This window comes from Branchiostoma belcheri, unplaced genomic scaffold (assembly GCF_001625305.1).
Source record: "Branchiostoma belcheri isolate BF01 breed outbred unplaced genomic scaffold, Haploidv18h27 scaffold7, whole genome shotgun sequence".
NCBI classification, from domain to species: domain Eukaryota; kingdom Metazoa; phylum Chordata; class Leptocardii; order Amphioxiformes; family Branchiostomatidae; genus Branchiostoma; species Branchiostoma belcheri.
The window spans coordinates 5,061,472-5,085,359 of NW_017804353.1; the positions used below are offsets into that span (position 1 = coordinate 5,061,472).

The 23,888-nt window shown below is 45.5% G+C and overlaps 1 protein-coding gene across 1 annotated transcript in view; it reads right to left on the reverse strand.

The window, feature by feature from the left end:
- Positions 1–1,691: 1,691 nt before the first annotated feature.
- Positions 1,692–23,888, reverse strand: part of LOC109484479 (zinc finger CCCH-type with G patch domain-containing protein-like) — a 101,236-nt gene continuing 79,039 nt past the window's right edge. The window contains exons 12-14 of the mRNA XM_019787747.1: positions 23,612–23,688; positions 8,452–8,534; positions 1,692–2,219 (exon numbers count right to left, since the gene is read on the reverse strand). Coding sequence (XP_019643306.1) covers positions 2,081–2,219; positions 8,452–8,534; positions 23,612–23,688 — 299 coding nt within the window. The 3' untranslated portion in view covers positions 1,692–2,080. The remainder of the gene's footprint in view (positions 2,220–8,451; positions 8,535–23,611; positions 23,689–23,888) is intronic.

A 23,888-nucleotide genomic window follows, 5' to 3' on the forward strand; every position in this document is an offset into this window, starting at 1 on the left:
ATCTCGTCTTGTGCAGTTCTCTGACAGCTCGGTTCACCCCGCTAGCCTCGGCTACCCTACACCTGTACCTCTACAAATCGTGACACGTTCCACTTTTGACGGTTCTCACAGAGTAGGCCGAGCCTGCACAACTTTAACTGAGCGGTTTGAAATAGGTTTTCTATTTTTGGTAGAAACTGTATGTCTGTCCAAAAAGCTTAGCGTCAGAAAACTTCAATCATTTTCTATAGAGATGTTACGTACATGCCGTATGCGTAACACGTTTGTGCTATATTTTGGGAAGAGCAGAATAACAACGGAGCAATTTTTGCGTACTAGGCCGACGAAACTTTTTTTCTACGTCCCCTCTTCCATTTAATTTCAATTCACATACACAAACATGTATCTACCCTAATGTTTACTGGGTATGCATCGCGTCTTTGATCGAATTGAGCTGATGGTGACTGGATCAGTGCGCATGTCTGAGTAGACGTTCTGTCCCAGGTCTCAGACGACCTCACACCCCCGGTCCTCCACAGGACTCTCACCGCTGGCTGTCCTCCAGACCCGCCGGGAAGTGGTCTTGTATGTACCGTGCCGGGTGATACCGACTCCCGCCACCACGCACTGTGTCCTAACGTTAGGTCTAGCCAGGTAAGGAAACTTGCAATTTGTCTGTCTGCGTATCCTGGCAATTATAGACCTCTCCGGGATGTCCCGGGCTGTGTTCGGCAGGCCTGCGTAGCTGGGATGACTCAGGCTGCGGTCGGGATAGACCACAAGGACGGGACGGAAAATTCCCCTGTCATTCAACAACTCCAGTCTCCGTATAGATACTGGGAGGTAAGATCGCAACGTCCTCAAATGTCCCGTTCATTCAACAATTAAAGAGGGTCGCCGGTCTTAAAAAAGGCCAACCAGAGAACGCTACGTATTTCCTCCCAGTATCTACTTGAAAGATCAAGCTAAGTTCGTTCATAAATTATATGCGTACATGATGCATTTATTGCTAATGGCGAGTGGCTCTTTTTAGTCATCAAATTGTTCTCATGTGCATATCTTAAACCACCGTGGAAATTTTCCCCAATTTAAGTACTGCCTACACTCAGGTATTACTAATAAACAAATTACGTATGTCTATGATCAGGATTATGCCTATGTTTGGCAAATTTTTAAAAGGAAATCCGAGGATACGGGTTCTCATATCTGCATTGTCGATAAAACAGTGACTCAAATCATCCGTCTGGCCCTGGGGGCAGCCGTGTTAACCCACACAACCTCCGCGGTTGTCTACTTTAGCTTGCTAGGGACACTCCGTACAATGCAGGGATAGATCCTGCGGTCAGCGGACTACAGTCCGTGGCGGGAAGTTAAGGAGACGGACCGTCTACTTCTTAAGGGCGCACGGCCAGGTGTGATAGCATCTTTCTGGACCATTTCGGTCCCCGCAAATAAACTCCAGAAAACAAGGCCTTGAGATGATATCTCACCGCACACAGGTGAAAAACAAATCATTCACCGAGACAGTCATTTCCGTAGAGACAAAATGTCTTTTTTTTTCATGTTTTTGTTATAAAATCGATATGATAAGTATGAAAGAGGATATGGTCTGTTACTATTTCAGAAGTATACAAGCCTGGTTCCATCTTAGGTCTGCGACAAGTATTACTAGAACCAACTAGAGGTTCCCTGTACTTTAAAGAAAATAACGAAAGACGTCACCAGTGAATCGAACGGTGCAAACCTCGGAGTGTTCTCTGCTGTTGTCAACAGTCTGTAGAGGTTTTCATCGGCCTTTAAGAGAGGAAATTACCGTCGAAAATTATCGGGCATAGAAACACGTGTCATTTCCCAAGAGTTCAGAGTCGACACGCTACCGTCACGTCGGAGAAAGTCCGAGTATTCTCCGCATCTCTTCTGTGTCAACAACGGGTTGTTTTGTTGATGGACACTTGTTTGTGTTTCTCTGATGTTTTGTCTCTTTGTGTTGATGCATGTCTGTGTTGTCCATACATTTCTGACAAGAATTTGACCTTCCCTGCCTTTCGAATGTAGAGCGGGCCTGCTCTCCGACTGTTACTTACATGTACTACAAGACGTCTCAGAACACTGACAGTTTCTTGTGAGACTTCCTGGCACCTTGTTCTTGCTGTAGTTCCTTCTCCCTCGCCCTCAGCCTCTCTAACTGGTGTTCCGTGGCGGAGATTTTAGCCTGAAACTGCGCTGCGGCCGTGGCGTCCCTGTGACAAGACAGAGAAGACAGAGTTATTTTTTCTTTATTCCAACAAGTGAGAAGTGAGGAAAGTCGTGTGAAGTGCCTTTCCCAATGGTACAAGACAAGGCATGGCATGGCATGGTTCGAACCCGGGACCTCTTGGTTCTGAGACGAACACTCGCCACACGACCCCGCCTAACTTGAGTTAATTGTTGTGAAGAATGCGGTGGAAACGACTCCTTGGTATGTCAGTGGCGCGGGGAATGCTTCTGAAGTGGTTTACCTGTCTAGAAGAAAATCGCTTTACATGGTCCGAAAAACGGGGAAGGTGTTCATTTCAAGGGCACTAAGAGGGTAGTTGTTCAGTTCAAGAGACAAAACAGGACTAAGCCACTCTTATCTCTCTACTACAAACTCGACGTGAGAAACGGCGCCCTTAACCTCATCTAGTCAGTATTGATGGCCGAAGGACCGTATAATTTATCCCTGACCATGTTGATACAAGGGCACTGTACAGCGGACCACCCGTTAGCATGCCCTATCCATCTCTTGCTATGGACAATCCAGCTGAGAAGAGTAACTTTTTCTAATCCCTGTCAGCTTACATTTCATTAACTGATTTCCTGAGGCCACAATCTTGTTACATATTTTCTTTCATCACGAAATTCTTGACCACCTGTTAAAGTGTTTTAGCGGAATACCATTAGGAGTGCTTTGCCTCTTGAATACTGGAGGTTGATGACAGAGAATGGAAGCGATGGCTTTGTGTAATTACGAGTATCAACATCGATGTTTATTTCTCGGTCAGGGTAGAGGGCGTTCTCCTATTGTTATCTTGAAGCCTTTTAGTCAAAGCATCCCCAGACCACCCGTGATCGTCTCTGGTGCACGATTTTCACCACTGCCTAACGCCACAGAGCAACAGTGCAACACAAGATGCCGTACTAAGTGTCTAACCTCTTATCATGGACACACGAGAAACACAATCTCTACCACTACGAGCTAATTAACTTCGCGAAACCAAGTCTGTGTAAGACTTTACAAGTGGGACAGAGTTAATGTGGCCACGGTAGACACAACAACACGCTCGTCAACGCCCTGACCCGGTTTTTAACCAGCGGGGTGTGAGGACCCTGCCTTCTGAAGGAGCGGAACATTTAACAGTCACAACAGGTGACCTGCCGTCTCCATGCCGATGTTGGGAGGAAAGATCGTGACGTTTTCTGTTATGACAGCGTGTCAGACAAACAGGATTACACTAATTTGTAGGAAAACGCTGCGATCGTACCTCCTGACACCTGTTTGTAGACTAGAGAGCTTCATGACTTTGGCATTCAAATCAGGGAGGGTCACAGTGAATGTCTCTCCGGCGTTTGGAAAGAAATATATTGTAATGTGTTTACATCTATTGTGCAACAAATTGAAGAATTTGGTTGTCTGTCTTATTCTTTTTTTGTGGGGGTGTGGGCGACTTTTCCAAGGACTGAGGAGGAGGCATGAGTTGTCATAATGATATTTTCCCGATAAAATTGCACCGACCAAAAAATTGCCACTATAGCTTCGACGCTTTCGCACCTTCCTTGGATACTAGCGTCCTGCAAGAAAGTGACTAGAAATAGCTAGATTGGTTCAACGTCTGTGTCTACGCCCATAAGAACAGACCAACTCCCTGTCGACCCGCCGTGGTGCCGTTGCGCTGCCCTGAAGTGTATGTGTACGTGTATGTGTTGTACCGAGCCGTGGCGCTGCCCTGAAGTGTATGTGTACGTGTATGTGTTGTACGGAGCCATGGCGCTGCCCTAAGGTGTGTGTACATGTTGTAGTGCTATATTTTGTACACACACAGGGCCGACCCCGTGGCGGCTCGGGGTGGCTGGCTTTTCCTGACAACATCCTGACGGGTCTGTCATTGTGCTTACATATTGAATTATACACGAAACGTTAAAGCTGTGGAGGGAAACGCTTTCGTGACATCCAACCATTAATTTGACAAAGCATTGACAGACATCCAGCACATATTGCCAAGAATAACATAAATGGACCTTTCTGCCATCATATTGTGGATCTGGGTATTCTTACATATACGCTACTAGCCTACTACCTACTGAAGAGTCAGAATACAAGGGGCTAATAAGCATCACCTAAATATCATCATTTTATGGTACTATCAACACACAAACGGTAGTTCTCATTAACCCTCAGCCTGCTATGGTAGCCAAATCTGTATTGGGTTAAGGTTTAGACAGCAGGTAGCAGTTTCCCATTGTAAGAGTTTCTGATGAGACTCTCCGGACAGAGATCGCTCAGCGATTGTTGAGCGACTGGAATTCGATTTGTGTGACCCTTAACTACGGTCAATGACCGGGACCAGACGTCTGTCACCATGGTAACAAGTTGGGTTACATCATTTTGGTCGCTGAGCGATCGCTCATCGGTCACAGCCTCCAGTGGAAACTGGAGTGTAAAGGAGCCCAAGTCCCTGTTCTACATCTCCGCCTACTCAGTCTCGAGTCTTCAGTCTCTCCATGTTCATCACTAAGGACCGCTAAGCTTTAAATTCCTGTGCTGAATCCCACCTGAGCCGTGATTGCCCAACGTACCCACCGGGCGGTCCGAACAAAATTGGGGCTTGCCCTAAAACGGCAGCCGTGGCCTTACCGTCCCAGACACTCCCGTCTGTATTACGTTCAACCGCAGGGCTCGAAACTAACTTTTCTTCCTATTGTCCCAGCACTGTCCCAAAAATAAAATTCAATTGTCCCGAAGTGTTCCCAACCTGTTTTGTTGGGAAGTATGCTGTGACTTCAACTTGAAGTCAACTTTATTTTGCTTATATTCACTCCCAGGCGCACTATAACTGCAGAATAGACAGGAAATTCGGGGGGACTTTTCCGGATCTAAAAGCCCGGACATGTGCCTGATAAACAAAAGAAGGGCTGACATTTTGATGTTGATTATTTTTCTATTGTCCCAAAAATGTCCCAAAGTGTCTTTTCAGTTGTCCCATTTTAGTGGTCAGTGGCAATTGGACCACCTTTAATTTCGAGGCCTGCAGCCGGTCGCTTTTCCACAGGATGTTTTTGCAGAGGGGTATGAAATGTGATCCGCTGTATTACCTTCACTTCTTAGGGCCTTATCTTAATTGCCGGAGTAACTGAAGGTCAACCCCCCTCTGGATGTGTACAGCATGTCTTCAATTACTGCCATATTTCAAAACATGACGACTACATGTGTGCTTTGTCATAAGCGATAGATTTCAGTATATCCGTATGCTTTCTTGTGTTATGCTGTAAGAATGGAAAATGAATCGTATATAACATCAAAGCTTTACATTCGAAGGGGGTCGGTTCAAGGGTATCAAAGCAAACAAACGAACAAACAAAGAGTGCAGAAAGCATACAACAAGTATTCATAATATGTTAATTTTTTTTCCAAGCGACATTCTGGCAACCATCCTCTCTATGACATTGATGGCAAGTTTTCAACCAACCATTCTGACTGCCTCGTTTCTTCTTGACCTAATTTGCGCAAATAGACAAAAGCATCCACACAGACGAAGAGAAAGCAATGTAAAATGTAGGTCAGACAACCGTGCTATAAAATTCAGAGTTCACTGAACTTTTAAGTTATAAACATCTCGCTCTTTGTCGCTTTGACGTTGGCCAGCCCCCCCACCCCCACAAAGATCCCGGAACAACCCAAGACGACATTGTTTTCCCAAGTCGTGCTTAAAACACACGCCCAACACGATTTATTACACACAACCCACTTCACGTAAGCTCTCAGATAGTGTTTACAACTGGTTCTCTTCTAGTCTAGTTGGCCACACGGTGCCGTAACTCGTGCCAAGTTCTGTTCGCCGCTCCGGGCTGTGTAGAAGCCAGAGCTTCGCTCCTACCATTCCACCAGCGCGTTCACCCAGGTAATACCCCGTCAAACCCACGCTCGGGCGTCATGCAGGGAAAACTGGGCTTTCTCATGTCAGAAGTGGGCCTTACAGAAACTCTCGTGCTGCGGAAGGGGGAGAGACGGACATGTCTGGGGCTAACTCGGTATTGTGAGCGGGATTTGTCCCTTCGCCCACGCCGCTAGCCTCTACCAGGCTCCGGAAGTGGTAGATACCATATAGCCTCCTTCGCAGACTTCTGAGGGGGTGGCGTTAATTTTTTTTCAGTGGCGAAACCGTCTCTACCCGACAAAGGCAACGTCCATCCGCGGCATAACTCGCGTCGCTCCCAAGAAAAAATTTAACGCCTCAGAAGTCTAGATCTGCGAAGGAGGCTACAGAAGCGGACGGAAAGAGCAAAAATTGACCAAAATAGACAAATAACAACCCACATGATATTCGTCTTTTTGGCCAGTTTCTACTCTTTATTGCTTCTGAAGTCTCGTAGAAGCTACATGTAGCACGTCACAAGAGTCTGGTCTAACAGGGTCTTTTGACATTTCTGACGTCACCGTTTCCAGATGGATGGCGCAGGTGCATGTGAAAGGTCAATGACCTGGAGTAACCGCGGCGCGGCCCGTTCCTGCAGATCGTCCCGCTGCGTCTTAGAAAATTGAACTTTAAGTATTTATAGTCATCTCAAGCCGTCTCATGACCCCCACTGGGCAGAAAATGGGTTATCATAGCAGAGAAGTCCAATGTCTGATTACGGTATTATCAACACCAGATGATTTACTCTGTCTACCTTCATAAATCACACGGAATATGGTTCAGAAAAGACCACCTGCTGGTATTCCTATGTTGTTCACGACTATAAAACTGTTAGGACTAAACAGTAAATTTAAACTTAAAGAATACAAAACTGTTTTGTAGCCCAGACATGGAACATTGACCAATGCGATTTATGAAGAAAAAAAACCTGCTATGCCTACATTTATCGGTTGACCGTTAGCACTAAGCTAAACTAAACCAAACTAAATCCTGAAAGCTGTTTTAGTTGTCCTAACACAGAGAAAATGCCGTAGAAATAGACACTAGCTACACATGCCACGATTGAATAGCAACACTGGATTAGGCCTTGAGGTTGTAAGAAGTCAAAGAAATATTCGAAGGGACCTGAAGATTGTTGTAAGATGAAGACTTAAGAGGAATGGGGTCTAAACCGGTTTGAGAACTGTTATGCATCCAAGTATGAAAACCTCTCCGTTCGGGCCATTTCCTCCTTTCTGCACTCCGTTCTGGAGAAAGTGTTTTAAAGAGAAGACAGGAACGTGGCTGTCACCAAGGCCGTCCATCATACTGTCATCAGCCTGCAGTGTCGCCGGGTTATCACTCACCACTCCGCACATGGCCCCGCGTTATCCGGACCAGTTGTACCGGGGTGGTGAACGCACGTCTCATGGTTGTACACAAGTCGTACTTGTACACATGACCGAGTACAGGGGAAAGTACACGTAACCTCAGGCCTCGAAATTAACTTTTCTTCCTATTGTCCAAGCACTGTCCCAAAAATACATGTCAATTGTCCCGAAGTGAGGATGAACTGTCCCAACCTGTTTTTGGGAAGTATTGTATGACTTCAACTTGAATTCAACTTCATTTTGCTTATGTTCACTCCCAGGCGCAGGCGCGCTAAAATTGCAGTGTAGACAGGAAATTCAGGGGGACTTTTCCGGATCCAAAAGCCGGGACGTGTGCCTGATAAACAAAAGAAAGGTTGAGATTCTGATGTTGATTATTTTTCTATTGTGCCACAAATGTTCCAAAGTGTCTTTTTAGTTGTCCCAGTCTAAATTTGAGTGGTCAGCGGCCATATTGGACCACCTTTAATTTAGAACCCTGGTAACACACGAGGCTCTTGTTTATTGGATAAACACAGAGACCATCACGGGTCGTGATTCAACCGAAATGACCGGCTAAAAACCTGCAGACTGGATATTTCGAGAGGCGCAGTTCTGGAAGAGTCAACATGGCTACCGTGCACGCCAATCACACGCGAGAGGGCAGCCTGAAGAAAGACGGGTTTAAGGTTGTCACTGCGGGAGTTTTCTGTCACAACAGGAACTATAAACCGAAAACAATCAAACTCTCATTAAAAGGTCGACGGATGGTGTCAAAATAAACATTTGGAGACGGGAGGCGGCTTGATATTTAAGAACATTTCCCACCTGTAGGTACTCTTTTAATTTAACAGTTTATACAGAAATAAGAGCCATAAAAAGGACGTGGAAAGTCACAACTACTAGTAAATCTCACCATTACAGATACTTTGAGTGGCACCAGGTTAACATTTACATAAACGTTTCCCCACCTTCCTACGTTCCTGAGATGTTGTTCTTTCAACTTGACCAGAGTTTTCTGTAGGGAGTTGATCTCTTCGTGAACTTGTAACATCTGGAAAAGAAGAACGTGTCAGAAGGTCAACATGGCGACCGTGAGTGGACATGTGCGGCAACGCGTACACACGACAAGGTTCAAACACAATAGTCTCCAACAGACTCATTCCAGGCAAATGGACCCTCTCTGGCTGGCCAGCTCCTCTGGCCAATTATATCCCCATTTTAGGCCGATTTTAACTATTTTTAGCTTGCAAAGGAGTCTGGTGGCGACTACAAACACAGCAACAAGGTGGCAAGAAATACTATTAGACATATTGTTTATTTTCTTTGATTATGTCCGTTAAGTGCCAACAAGTGTTGCCACCAGCCTTTGTCTCACCAATGTGTCTTAAACGTGAATTTGATTAGTTGCATATTCTTACACCAGTCATAGCCAACATTTACCCAGTATCAGTATCTCCCATTACAGCGAAGTACAGACTAAGTTTATGTGTAAGCAAAGGATTTGTTTCTATAAAAATATCGAGAATAATACTACTTTTGTTCTTACGTCTTAATTGCGTATCACAGAAACATGAGCGGTGTCGCTGGGTATTCATTAAAGGGAAAGACATCAGCACCAAGGCCAGGAGACGGCCAGCCGGAAAGCTTCAATTGTTGGAAGCCGGGGAGAGCTTTGGCAGAAAACTCTGAGAAAGGGTAGCCTGGAGTCCAGCCTTGTTAGCTTTACTAGTGCTGTCCCCAAGATCCGCTACCCCGCCAACAAGAGGATCAAGTGGACTTAAAGTTAAGGAAGGCTGGACTCCAGGCTAAAGCCGGGAAAGAACAACAGTGTAAAGAATAGGAGAACCCAGAAGCCCGTCTAGTGAGAGTCAAAGCAAACGTTCTTAGCACAGTTGTAACCCTTGACAGTTTATTACACCGCCGCTCACTGAGCTGAAACTGTGCGTGGAGCGGAATCAGGTTCGGCTGAAACGTAAGCTTTCAGCGTCCGCCCGTGATATAGTCCTAACAGGCGCACTCCAAATACACAGTGTGCCGCGAAGGGCCAAGGGCAGATCCGCTGCGTGTTGTTCTTGGCGCGCTGCTCGCCCTGGGGTTCCTAGAAGACATGGTTAAGGTCTTGGCGAGCTCGTCTTAAGGAGATTGAAGACGCCGAGGTGTGTCAGGGTCTGACCGCGACATGACAGACGTGAAGACAGGATTTATGTCCCAACAAAACGGACCATGTCTCACGTACCCACACATGGGTGATGACAAGCGCTCGTGAACGACATCTGTACTTTTAAACTTGACCCTCGGTCCTTTGCGTCACTTTGTAAACAGTCTATGTACATGACTTATTTTCTTAAAGGCTTGGAACATCATGCCCCGACCGGCTATGTTATGAGCTTGCAAAATCATTAAACAGAAGTCCACGTTTGAAGGACAGTGGTGTGTTTGTGTACGTTTGAGAGCTGCAGTCACTCTTTTGAAGTGGATATTTTTTCGATTCGCCAAAGACAGCATCTAATCCATGTTAGCAATGGCTTAACGTGTTTTACATAAACACTTCAGAAGTTGTGATTTCGAAAAGCTGCTTAACTTGAGCTTAGCTTTTAAGGCACCCGCGTTTATTTACCATATCAGCGTATCTTGCGTAACAGTAACCATATAAAATTGGAGAAGCGTGTTTGTAAAAAGTTACCTCTCTCAAACATACTTGAATAGGCTAGTTTGTGTCTGAAATAAATCAGACTGCAACACCACATTAAATCTGTGAAATCACCTTATAAAAACAAACTACAGAGAAAACTACCCCACGTAAATATGCTTCATTAAGGCGATGAGTCCTCCCATATCCCTGGTGATTCACCCACAGACAAACACGCCTGAGGGCAGGTATACGGCCACGCTGTCTGACCTAACCAGGCAGAGAATGACACACGTAAGCCTTGTTAACGACTTCTGCACTGCTACATACAGTAACAGTTGACACTGTGTTTAAGACTTGCCGACAGTGACAAGTTAGCCGTGAACAACCGGCGTCGACTCCAGAACAGTTCCTCATTTTGTCCCCCGCACATCGTGGGTGGTTTACCTTTGATTTTGGCATTGCACTTTGTCAACGTCACCGATAGATGTATTGCCGTTTTCTTTTACTGACGTTTAAAACTCATTACTGTCTAGCTCTATTAATGCTTATGTGGACAAAATAAATAGAACTGTGATGCCTTATTTTTCTTTTAATCCGCAGTTATTGGTCATTTTAATGTCGACTTTCTAACTCTTCACAAAGCCATTTTCTACAAAGTGAGTTTATAGACCGAAATCTATCACTTCCGCAAAATTTCACATCTGCATTCACACTCATATGTCATACAGATTTTTCAATGTCCGACGACTTTATAGTATAGAGATGCTATGACAGACCCGACCGCAGACAAGTACACATGCATCATGATCCGCAATATCCGTTCAAAGACGGTAGAATATTGTATGACACATACGAATATTGACGATTGACCCCAGACTGTCCTCAATTTCCTGTCGTAAACTTGACTACCACGCAGGTGACATAATCTCAACATACACTAGTGTAACAGCGGGTAACTGTGGACTGACGTTCAACCCAAACAAAAGCCAACCCCTGGCAGGAACATGACTGGAAGCCAAGAGTAGAGAACAGAGGGAATGTTGAAGATGAAACACGGCCGGACTACTCAACCAAACAGTTCCGCGGGGGTGGCCAACTATTTGGCAATGCATTCCGCACGTTTGCGACAAGAACGAAGGTCGCCCTTGTTTCTTTAGTGCCTGAATGTCTTACATGTTTGTCTTCGACCTTACATCATCACAGTACCTTGCCCTTTGCCATTGACAATCAGTTCTTCAGTAGGCGGAGTGCTTCCGAGTAGCCGGGTATACGGGGTTCTCATATCTTACATTGCTGCGTACTGTCCTGCACATCAATCCCTAAAATAAGGCATGTGTAGAAATATGCAGCCACATACAGTAGTCAAAGGACGTGACAAACTCCCTCCCTTTCCTATCGACTACAAAAGGCTGCAGTATCGGAGTAAATTTAATCCCAGTCAGTACACACAGGGAGACTTAAGTTCTTAATATTTGTTACATAAAACCACCCCAGACGTCCCTATATGTGGGTGGGAGTATGAGTGACATGAACTTGAGAACATTCCTGCAAGCCTTGTGGGCAAAGATTTTTCAAAGTTTTTCAGAGATGTAACGATATATGTTCTTGCGCAAAAAAAACAGTTACTCAAGCAACTGGATATGATTTTAGAAACGGTAAGACGTTTTAGGGTAGCATCCACTACCTTTCGTCAGTGACACTATATACACTCTTGGTATATGCAATTACTTCGTATTTGCTGGTGCTAAGAGTGTATAAGTATGCATAATATTCGACACTTACATTTGCATAGCCTTGTGAAATTATAAGTGTCAATATAGAAATATTTCAAGTTGGAACAAACTCAGCAGATTCCTGGCCTTCACGTAGCAGTGCCAATATCAGGACCTTCGGCGATATTAGACCCTGATGAAAGCAGGGTTTCTCAAGGATGAGGGGGCGGTACTCCGGGCACAGGGCCTTACGAGGGGTAAAGCCTTAGGGAAGTATCCTTTTAAAATTGGCAGAAAACAACTTAATGTAAAGCTTGATCGAAAGCCTTCGGTCAGTTTCCAACCGATAGTCAGTATAGTCTAACCGAGAATAGTATACAGAACCGTCGGACAGCTTGCAGTTAGACTAATCTTCAAGCAGATGTACATGTATGGCCCTGGCTCGTTTCGTTCGTCTTTTGTTTGGTAAGTAGTGATCATTTTTCCCTGTTTGAGAGGGGTACACAAAACACTCACCACTATGAAGCCATATAAACCACCACACAAAAACGATGTGCAAGGATACCACCACCGGCACAATACATCTGCTTGTAGATTTCAGCCAGACCCCTCTGACACGACATGACTGTTCCTGAGCTGAGGTCAAGGGCACCCGGACTGGTGACTCGTACCAGGCGATGCACACGTCACCCTTTATCTCACTCAGGTACAGGAAAGGTGCCGATTACTGTCGTCTGACACATCCTTGGACATTGTTGTGGGCCGGAGGACATTCATAGCCTCCACCAGACTCCTTTGCAGGCTGAGTAAATAGTAGAAATCGGGCTAAAAACTTTTAAAAAGGATGTAATTGGCCAAGGGGAGTTGGCCGGCTATAGAGTGCCCAATTTGCATGCACGGCCAGTTACATCTCTTTTTAGGCCGATTTCTACTTTAGTTTTATTCAGCCTGCAAAGAAGTCTGGTGGAGACTTGGAAGTACAGATGTTGTAGTGGCGTAGTCTCCACCACCAGGCTACGTGGTGGCTCAACGTAGTTGCCTAAGTTGGACAAATAGTGATTGATTTGCAAAGGGAGTTTTCATCTGGAGTAAGTCCAGTTGGGCACCAGGAAATGGACTTTTCTGGTCGGCTAACTCTAACCCTTCATCTGGCAAACAAACCAACGTGTCTCGCCAAGTCTGTGCCATTTCGCAGCCACCGCTGGAGTTTGGTAGATCCCTGAAGGTAACACACTGGAAAATCGTCCTTCTTTGCAACTCGAGAAAGGCCTTGCTTACAGGAAAGCCTCAACTGACAGTTTTAAATGATAAACTGGAAGGACCATGACATAGATCCAGGTCAAAGGCACTAAATAAAAACCATAGACACGCGGAGTCCCAAAGGGCCCGTGTGCAAGGCTATCTCCGGGACCGGTCCTGCGCTCGGCTGGGTCCTGCATGACGAAGTCAGACAGATGTTCCCCCGGTGAAGGGTCTGTCTTCCCGGTTTCCTTCCGACTCTCACCGCTGGCCATACAAGTAACAACCTCCACTCTACCCTCGGGGACAATCTCGTAAGGTCGATGATTTCCCCCGAGAGAAATTACTTTCATACGAAGAAAGAAGGCTTTTCTCAAACCTTGGAGAGTATTAAGGGTGACAGAAACCACCTTGCAATGGCATAAAACCCTGAGGCGATTTTTTGGCGTTTACCTAGTTTTACAATACCGGGGTCTTGCCCGCGAAGAAAACTGATTCGGCTTGGATAATATCTTAAGGTCATGAAACGACCCCTTACTTAACAGACGAGTGGGAGCCCACTTGCCCGATGTCTAGCTTCCACAGAACAACTATTATTCTAATCCTGCTTTATGCTAATTACAGGGGCGACGCAGTCTCGTTCTGACGGGGGAAGCTGTGTTAGGGAACCACTGAGTCACTGGGGTGATTTGCATGCCGGGTACAGGACCTCGGGCCACCAGACCAGCGCGGCAGCTCGGAGTGTAAGCACGTCCAACTTCGGTCGCGTTCTGTACGGCTGAGCTGGGTCCGGCGTACGTCTTCCAAAGGTAAGGCAACTTTAGAGACGTTTCACTCACCTACACAAGCCACCGTGCAGTTTGCAGTTAAGCTGTCCCTAGCTATGTAGTTCATTCATACAGAGCTGTAAATGTCTGATCGAAGTACCGTTAGCTTCGCACGTCGTTAGGTAGAGTGGCTAAGCGATATCACGTCTGGCCAGGTAAGTAGAGCTTGTGGCTTGCTGTCCACTTCGTACCACAAGTGTTTCTAATTCAGCCGCGCATGGCTAAGCTTACACTTGCCTACCATACGTTGTATTTCGCTTGCAACAGGGCGTAATATTAACTCCTAATATTAACTTAAAAAATGGGAAGGTTGCATATAAACTAGTTATGGGTCTTGCCGACATCAGAAGCCCTTTTCTTTGCTTTTGCCCGTCCCGTCTGGTAGATAAGTTGTGAAAGCCCGGAGGCAAAGTTTAGATGCCGCAACATTCAAAACTCTCCACCCACACATCCGAGCAAAAGTTGTTTTGATTTTTGGTAATGCCGATGCCAAAGGAATTGACCCGCCACAAAGCCCTCCGTCTGGTAGATCTTTGACAAAACGCCAGCACAGTCGGCATTGTCGGTCGCTAGGATGTTTTGCCTTCCTGTGGTCTTTCTGAGGACACATTTAAATGGCTCGTGGCATGTAATAATTGGAAGTTTAGCAGCTGGTCACTGCTAGATTCCGCTACAGTTAGACTATAATGAGATCACGTTCGTTCCTTTCCCCCGTCTCTATTTATCAATGAGCTACACGGAACTGGGGGGTGGGAGTGGGGTTCTCTTGAACATGGACACTTGAAAGTCGTTTAGAACTTCGGAAGAAAATATCTTAGCCGCATTCTGATCAAATGCGCCGCCGGGTGCTGAAAGGGGCCACTTCCTCAGCACTTGGCGTTGCTACTTCTTTTGGAGTTGGGAAAGGAAGGGTAGATGAGAGATGTGATAGCTCCTGCCGGCGGCGGCTTCAGATTGGGAGTGTAGCCGCCACACTGATGGGGCAGATTGCGTTCTCTAAAGGACCCCGCTTCTGTCTGTGGGATAGCCGCATCCTTAGCGGCTTCTAATCCGCTGGTATATGTGTGCGGCTCCGGCTTGTGTATACGCGTCCCTTTTTGTTCGCCATTTCAGCAGTACATTATTATTAGTAGACACAACAGCACGGCTAGCTGTCCACCAGTGTTCAGTGGAAGAAATACGCATCAATTTAGAGCAAAAATAGAAGGAAAAGACGCAAAGAAACAGGCGGAAACCATATCTGCTTGGAGATTAATCCCCCACGTCTGCTATGACTCATGACCCGAGGACACCTCTGCCATAAAAACGGGTAGCAGGAAAAATGTCTGGTCTATCGTTTCTATAAACTTTACATATTTGGATTTCCGTACCGTTGATTTCATGTAAGTAACCATATTTAGTCTTCATTATACAAAACTACTTAAAAGCTTGCGCCTCGTCTTTTCAGTTATCGTCAAACCTATACGTCTTTGGGCTATTCACGTGGATTTGAAACAACAAAACTTGAGAAGACGTGTCTTACCTCCCTTTACCTCTTCACTGTAACTATGGTTACTTTAGTGTTCAATTTCAACAATAGAAAATTCCCTCCCGCCCCCGCTTACGTTCCACGTTCCAATGAACGAGACCTTGTCCTTGTAGCCGATCCTGCCTGAGACGTCTGAAATCCTTACACTCCAAGCAGAGGTTAGACTTCGGCATGGGTGGTTTTATGCGTTTCATCGGGCTCTCTTTTTGTACTGGTATCTTTTTTTTTCTTGCTAAGTTGGGGTGGCAAATGGCAACTAATTTGATACTGTCTTTGCAGCCACCAATCTGAATTTCGCTAGTTGAATGACTACCACAGGGAGTGTATGTACATATATATCTGTCTCCTGTCAGTCAACGATACACGGTCTGGCCTTCAACGTCTCATCGTACGCGGAATTTTGATACGTCTGCTATTGTCGTATAGAGTTGCCGTGATTGGGTGACGGGACCTCACACATAACTCACCCCTAACCTTACCGGGGCTCTGGTCTGGTCATAAAACCCTGCAGATTATAGGTGCTCGGATGGATGGTGGGTTTACTGTCCTGGGCGGGATGGACTTTACAGGCCTGCCCCGCTGTCAGGCGGACGGACATCCCAACATTTACATCTGTTTTACTCACATCGTTAGAACTGACACAGCTCAGGCTAATTTCTGCCCTGTCTGATCCACAAAACATCAGTGGCCGTGAGGTGTTAGCCTTCGCACGCAAATTTTCTCACAGTTGGGGACTACTTTATTTTAGTTTTACAGCGAGTTGAAGGTGAACTTCGCGTTAAAACGTTTATGAGATGGGCAGTTCTTTTTTTTACGGGAGCTCCCCACCTGAACCTTACCAACCGGGGCGCAGAGGTCAACCGTCCTTTCCTGTAAACCGTTTCCCCGGGCACTCCGGTGCAGATGGTGGTAAATTGTGACGAGACCGAGCATGCAAATAGGTGAACTCTGGGTTCGGTTTCCCGGGCAAGGCGGGTCAGCTCACATGGGGAGGGGGTGTCTTTGTGTTATCCCTTCCTGAAGACCAAGTCGGGGTGACATCCTCTTCGGATGACTAGTACTACACAGAGATATTAGGGGAGTGTCAAAGGGTGTTACCGAAGGAATCGTCAGGATTGGCAGGAATGAAGTGGGCAGAAGCTACAGCACTCGACTGTTGTTTACGCACTTGAACTTTAAGTGTTATCATTACTGTAAATAACAGTGCCTTTGTCTGACGACCTTTCTAGATCAAGTCCCTTTTCTTCTGTGACGAAAACTGGGTATTTCAGATATCTTGTAATGGCTAGACTGTTAAAGTATGTTGATGCTGTGGACAGTGTTTTTCGGCTGCTTGCCTTACAGTTTAGACATGGTCTTGTGGTGCCTGATTGAACACAGTACAGATCTCAAGCACTGTAATTAGCAGACACGTCGTTGGACCGACACGTATACTTTGCAGAAACATATCTTGGGAGGTCCGCGGGGAAGGCAGGTTACCATCCGCCCACACAGGTGTCCCTGTCGGCGAACCCTGACCACAAGTCGGAGCACCACTTGGCGATCTGGCGTGAGATCTGCCCGCGAGGGTAGTGCCAAGATGGACAGGGGCGACCAAGGTCGTCTGCAGTCCGATGTCGTGTGCATGTGTGGCGCGTTTTGTGCATGTGTTAATCTCTAAGCCGCTTCTCTGGGGCAAATGGAGTCTACATTGGCCACCTGTAACCATTGGCCGCCGCACGAATCTGTCGCTAGTGCGTTCTGTGGCACATCTCGGGTGGCGTATTGGGTACTGCCCGGCCAATTTGATACTGTTTTGCCGATTCGATACTGTATTGCAGCCTACTCTCCAAGCAGTGGTTGATGAGGGAAAATCGTTACCTTTCTATATGTGTACCTTTTTTTGTCGCTACCCCACTACAAAAAGGAACACATATAGAAAGGTAACTATCTTCCCCCATCAACTAAGGCATCTGCTTGTATTGTAGCCACTCAAAGATCTACTTGAAGATTCTGCATGTGTAGTTAGTTTGATGTCGTTTATTTCTCAGGCAGATGGTAGTTGGCAGACTTATGTGATGATGTGCGATTGTTTCATCTTTGAAATGACACAAATGTGACTGCTTAAACTTTATGTTGTGCGAACCACATTTTGTAATAACGCAGGTTTTCGGGCTTCATCTAAAGCAGGTGTCCTCGTGGCTTTCTTTTATTTCCATACGAAATTTATAGTTCTAATTTTAAGGTTCACGAGGGTGGGTGTATTGCAGAACACATGTTGTCTTGATCCCTGCCTACCCACGCTAATAAGAAACCGTAGGGGCGAGGATCCTGTTTTACTACTGATATAGTAAAAAGAAGAAACAGGTGGTGTTTGCTAGGTGTAGGAATCCGTGAATAGTCTCATCAGGTTGGTAGAATCTAAGACACTGAGTAAAGATATTCTTTTTACACAACCAAGTCCTTTATTCATCCGACATTTCGGTGCTGTCTGTCACCTTCCTCGGGGCAATTCTGACTGGTTCACATTGCACTGCAGCACAGGTGTCGCTGCTATAGATGCATTCCCAAACGTACAATATTTACGGTGTAGCAGTATTTACAGAGGCAACGATGGAGACGACGGAACGCTCACCGTAATGTCAATTTCGACATGGGACTAATTTCATTAGTCGTACGATAGATTTACGACAGCTTATTGAAGGTATTCTTATCTCTGGATAGTTGTGAGTCTCGTACAATATTCAGATATTTTGTGACGTAAACTAAGGTATCATAGATGCTTGTTGACGGTTCTCTCGTAGCTGTGCTGGCAATCGTACCACTGAAGTTGACCGCGTCCTTGACCAGTCACTTCCCGTACCAAATCTTCCATACTGTTTAAGTTTTCGCCATGTTTATCGCCAGGCGTGAACTCAATGGAAATATACAGTCTGTCACACGCCTCAGTCAGGTTCTGGCCGCGGAATCAGCCATGTATCTAAAACCAGCGTTCCAACAGATCTGGAAGTCGTCAGGCTAACTGTGATACGTCTGGACCTCCAACCTCTATTGGCTGTATCTGTGCGGCACACTACACTAGCTGGCCCAGCGCCATGTATGCTACCACCGCAGGTTCTGTCTGGTGTGCTACGCGATTTCTAACCTCAGTACCACAGGACTAGAATGAGCCTCAGTGTATCTTATTCATGTGTGAATCCCGTTCCTTTGTCGCCTCAAAATAAGTCCTCGCATAAGTGTCCATGGCGCTTGGATGGTCCGACAGGCACCGAAGACTTAGTGGAGAGCAGACTGAGCTGCCAATCAGATACCAAATGGGGAGCTTCTGCTATATAACTGTATAAGTCACAGGATTCTAGCGTTACTTGTAGTCAACTTTGTATCCAAATGTGTATAGATATCATCCTATCACGGGTTGTAGTAAATATGGTAGAAGGTAGTGTCTGTCTCTCAACACGCTCTATAAGGGATGCACGCTTGCAGTAAAATGTCAGTAGCCAGAATGCAATAGCCTCTACCAGGCTTCAGAGGTGACAAATATAGAAAAATATCATTGGCCAAATAGACAGATAAAATGGCAGGGGTGTTTGTCCGCTAAAGGACTACAGTTTGCCGCTCTGAACTCCCCTGGCATGTTATCTCTCTATTTGGCTAATTTCTACTCTTTCCAGCCGCCTCTGAAGCCTAATAGAGGCTATAAATCGTACCAAACCACCACCGGAGTTATATTTAGTTCGCTGTGATTCAATTGTACCGGTTTCAACATCGTTTTCTGTCAACGACTCTGCTTCTCTTCGTTCTCAACGGACCACCAGGAACACTAAGTAACATATGGGGCAATCCAAGTGCAGAGTGCACAATTGGGTTTAATAACTTTACTAAATCACAAGGCGCTAAGACGCGAAACTGCGTCCCTAGCTGACTCCCCCCCACGGTAGCCTGACAGTGGGCCCTCCCTCTAATACCGGGTTAACAGGGTTTACAGCGTTCCCACTGTGCATTGGGCAGACCGACAACCATACAATAATGCGAAACATTCTTACGTGATTATAGGTTCCAGTTCTCGTTAAATTTTCCCCTCCTTTGACTTGCAAGAAGTTGGCCAGTGCCAATGGTGGTACGTGCCTAGACTTCGTAAGGTGGGCACCGCATGAAGGAAACCATTTTGGTTAATGTCATCATATTCGCGGGTAATGTATGTCATTGTGCCAACAATCGTGACAGTGATACAACAAGCAAAATTATAAATTTATTTGTAAGTTCTTGCCCGAACACCTGACTGACTCTAGTCTCCACACTCTCAATGCTGTAGCTTTGCACACGAACTAAGATAAAGCCTAAAGGTAGTCCGTTGTGTCATTGCACTTTGCCCTTGACTCTTAAGTCGTCACCCTACGTAAGCCTATAACAGACTTTTGGCACCACATACACACGTGCACTGATATAGCCAGTGGTCATGACAGGCAGATGATGAACAGCGGTGGTTCTTGTAGTTAAACAGACTAGTTTTGCGGCTGCTGGAAATGATAAAAAGGCCAGTGGAAGGGTAAGCATCGCCCACCAGTGCAGGTGTTCGCTCTGCAGGCAGTCTGTAGCTGCTAGAGCTTGTAACGCGTTGGTTACCCTACATTGGCCTACAACATCATCAACAACACTTGGTTCTTTTCCCATATACGAACGTAGCCCAGGGCTGCAGAATCATGGTTACAAAAGTCCTTGCACTGTAGAGACTAGCGATATCACGATGATACAGTAACGGGCTGTACAAGTCTTCAGGGCACAACATCTTTTTCTACTGCTAATATATCTTGATGGCCTGTCGGGACACAGATCATCATTCACTCAAGGTTAAACCTGTACCTTGTTGTGAGCTGTGCCATTGGTGTTACCGACCATCGTGATCTGATCAAACGTATCGTGTTATGGTTGAATTAGCTGAGTTAATCTTCGACATCAAGAGCGCTATCATAGTCTTCATCAAGTTTACAGCCATCGCTGTATTACACACCGTTGCTATCACCAACACTAAGTCTTCATTTGCGTTTGAGTGATAGGGCGTACATCATTGTTAAGAGCGGTAACCGAAGAGCATGATAGATCATAGACCTGTCAATGGGGCCGGAATCTGCCTTGAAGATCTGGAGAAGGCATTTATCTCAATATGCATTGCAGAGCAATTAACTGATAAGGCATCATGTTTTGCTCTACCTGCCATGCCATCACCTCGGGTGAAGATGCTAGTCATCGACATTTACGACTGCAGAGCGACTTTGTAGTCCAGTCGTGGCAATCATCAGCATCCCAGACGAGGGATATCACCAAGGTGATCTTTGCTAACACAGCCGTATTAACCGTAACTCACTGATTTTTGTATTTACCTATCGTACACAGCAGACACCTTAGCCTCGATGATTTGGTCAACGCAAACACACAGTTCAAGGTCAGGCCAGATAGCAAAGAGACATTGACCTTGGAGATAAGGGAATGACTTCTCCTGTATCTGTGAATTATTGCAGTTATCGTCTTGCATTAACCGGATAGAAGTCAGTGATCGTAACTCATTCCAGGGTCTGAGGCTGTGCACTAACGAATTTTTGGAATTGTAAGATGAGTACACCCGGAACGATTGTGATGACATTTAACATAAATCACCTGACTACCTATCCATGAGTTGATGAAAGATGTTGGATACCATCTGGGAGCCATATGAACTACTAGTACTTCATCGTGTGTATTAGTCTAATCCTTAATATAACCCTATATGTAACCCTATATACTAAGGACTATATAAGCACTATGTTGACAGTTGAGGCATCCTGTGGTCGACATTTCCCAGCCATGACATCTGGAGCTTGTGGAAAGTCCACGTCAGGGGAATAGGAACTTCGTTAGAAAGTATCCAAATGTAGCCACTTGTCTGCATCTTGTTCATCAGATCTGTATCCTCGGCTTTCCACGTACAGTGGTCCTGTCTGTCGTCTTCTCTCCCACAGTAAAATCAACATGGCTATGGTCCTGAGTGCCAAGTCGCTCACAGCTCTCAGATGATTTAATCGCATTTTTGGCAGACACTTAGTCTTAGCTGAAGTGTTCAGCACAATGTCGCGCAAATTAATTGGGAATCTGAGGAGATAGGCCAAACAGTTGAGACCTCCTACTCGACAATGAAATCTTTTATCATATTCTTAATGAACCAGGGGACTCCATTAAATTCATAACTCTGTAAGGCTGTAGGGCATATTAAGACAAACAAGAGATAAGATAACTGGGTATAATGTTGCAAAAGATATTGTCTTAGAGAACTAGCCTTTGTCTTCTTCATTGTTTTCGCTATACAGCTGTACCCTAGACCCTAGGGGTCTGCTGGACTGTCTCGGTTGTTGAAAAATGCGTCAACGTTTTTGAGATCGATGAAGTGAATAGACGGCTGTGGTGACAGAAAATATCTTTAGACAGAAGCCTACGTGTCTTCTGCCAGCACTGCTTATTTTCCTACATTAATAGACTTATCCATCACCGGTACACAAAGCGCACATGACGCCTGCCCCCATTCCTGCCGTCCTACACGGGTAATGTGGATAGCGCCAACAGGTCCAAACAAAGAACCAACACAGTACGTCGCAGTGGATCAGCCACATTTGGTCCTTAAATCATTCATCTGGTGCCTGGAGATTGGCGGTTTCATGAAAGTCTGACATTCTCCCAGGATTGTCTGCTATTGTTTACACCGAGTTGTCGTTCAACCGAATCAAGACTTATTAAGGGTTACGTGTACGACCTGTTACTCACTGCACCAGGAGTTTTCCAGGTGGTACTCATCTCCAGTATACAGAACAACGCTCCTTCATCGGAAAAGTAATTAGCAATCAGCTCCTTGTGTTAAGTTCACTACTGACTACATGAAGAATCATGATTGTAACTGACATGTGGTTATGCTGAAGATGATATAACTTCTTAGAATCCTTGTTGGGATGTTTCTGGTTGTGGGATTTATCTGTGGAGCTTAGTGAGGATTGTGCCGGGAGTTGATTGAATTGTTTGGGGCTTGGACTTAACAAAGGCTTTCGCCAGACTTAGTCATAGACTATCTAACACGACAAGACCGTCCGGACCGCCATTCCACTTCGTCAGCATCCAGTAGAACGATTGACTGACCACTTGTCATTGGTAATGACTTAACCGTTATAACGGATGATTTAAACATGTAATGTCTAAGTATAGCTACTAAAGAACAGACGTCCACTGTTGATTGAAGACAGGATATCATGATTCGCCTCGAAAGCGTTTCATCACAATTAGACTTCAACAGCTGCTGTAGTTGTTTTGGCTACCTAACAGTGAAACCATGGTAGAGGAACGTCGAACACTGTGAAAACTCCTGATTATATCTGATATATTTCTTCAACAGACAGGTTACCCGGCAGACTGGCATGTAGATGTTTGGTGGAATCTACGCCACATGTAGACCAGCCGGCCAGACTGTATCAGTGTGAAAGGGGCGTGATTGTCTTACAGAAAACTGCTTCTCTTAGCTGGAGGTTAATCTCTTAACCTGGTAAAAAGTCCGTTTGTACATCAATCTCTTCCCGACCTCTGACAAAAGCTCTCCTTCCACGCAAGCGGGTTTTGTGGAGAGTCTAGATAGCGAGTATCCGAGCGGAGATCAAAGCCCGTCTGGAGATACCACACAGAGGAGTTCCCCAGCTTAGACAGGAGCTGATCAAGCTCAGGGGGCGGGATGTGTCCTACAGGGAGTTGTCATGGGCAGGACCTGCCAGATAGTGATATACCGCGAAACTCAGCAAGGTGCAACGTATTATGATGCACCGGTAGACATCTCATGTCGGTGCCTTGATTTACATTTGAGAAAGAACCACCTCTGAAGAAGCAATGTGAACTTTGAGCGCTGGCCAAAGGAAGCATTCAAGTCGTAATTCTTACTTCAAAACATGAGTAGTGAAGTGGGTGTGGTTGTAAAGGTTGTCTGCATCTGGTCACGGTGGGCGATGTACTTATGTAAGGCTTTGCAGTCATTGACATCCATTTGTATAAGAAGAAATAACCAATAACAGAGGGGAATAGCAAGTGTCGAAAAGAGGAAAACTCACGCTATCATATAGGATGTAGAGTCGATGTGGTCAATAGCATGTATGCAAAACTTCTCGTGCATAATCTTCAAAACCGTCGACACAATAATAACTAATGTCTCACCTTGACGTTGAGTTCCTTTCCGGACCTCTGTCTGTCCCCAGCTTTTGTACCGTGTTTAGAGTCCGCAGCTCGGTGATCTGATGCAGAATAGACATGTAAAGTGTACCTAACTTCCGGTTAGTTACAATACAGTTATGCCATTTCCATGCTTCTTATAAGATTTCAATATAACATAACAATGTAAATTGGCAAGTCGTGCATTGCCATATTTCAATAGGTAATGTATATAGATAACGTTTAGTTGGTACACAAATAATGAAAGAAGTGTTATGATCGT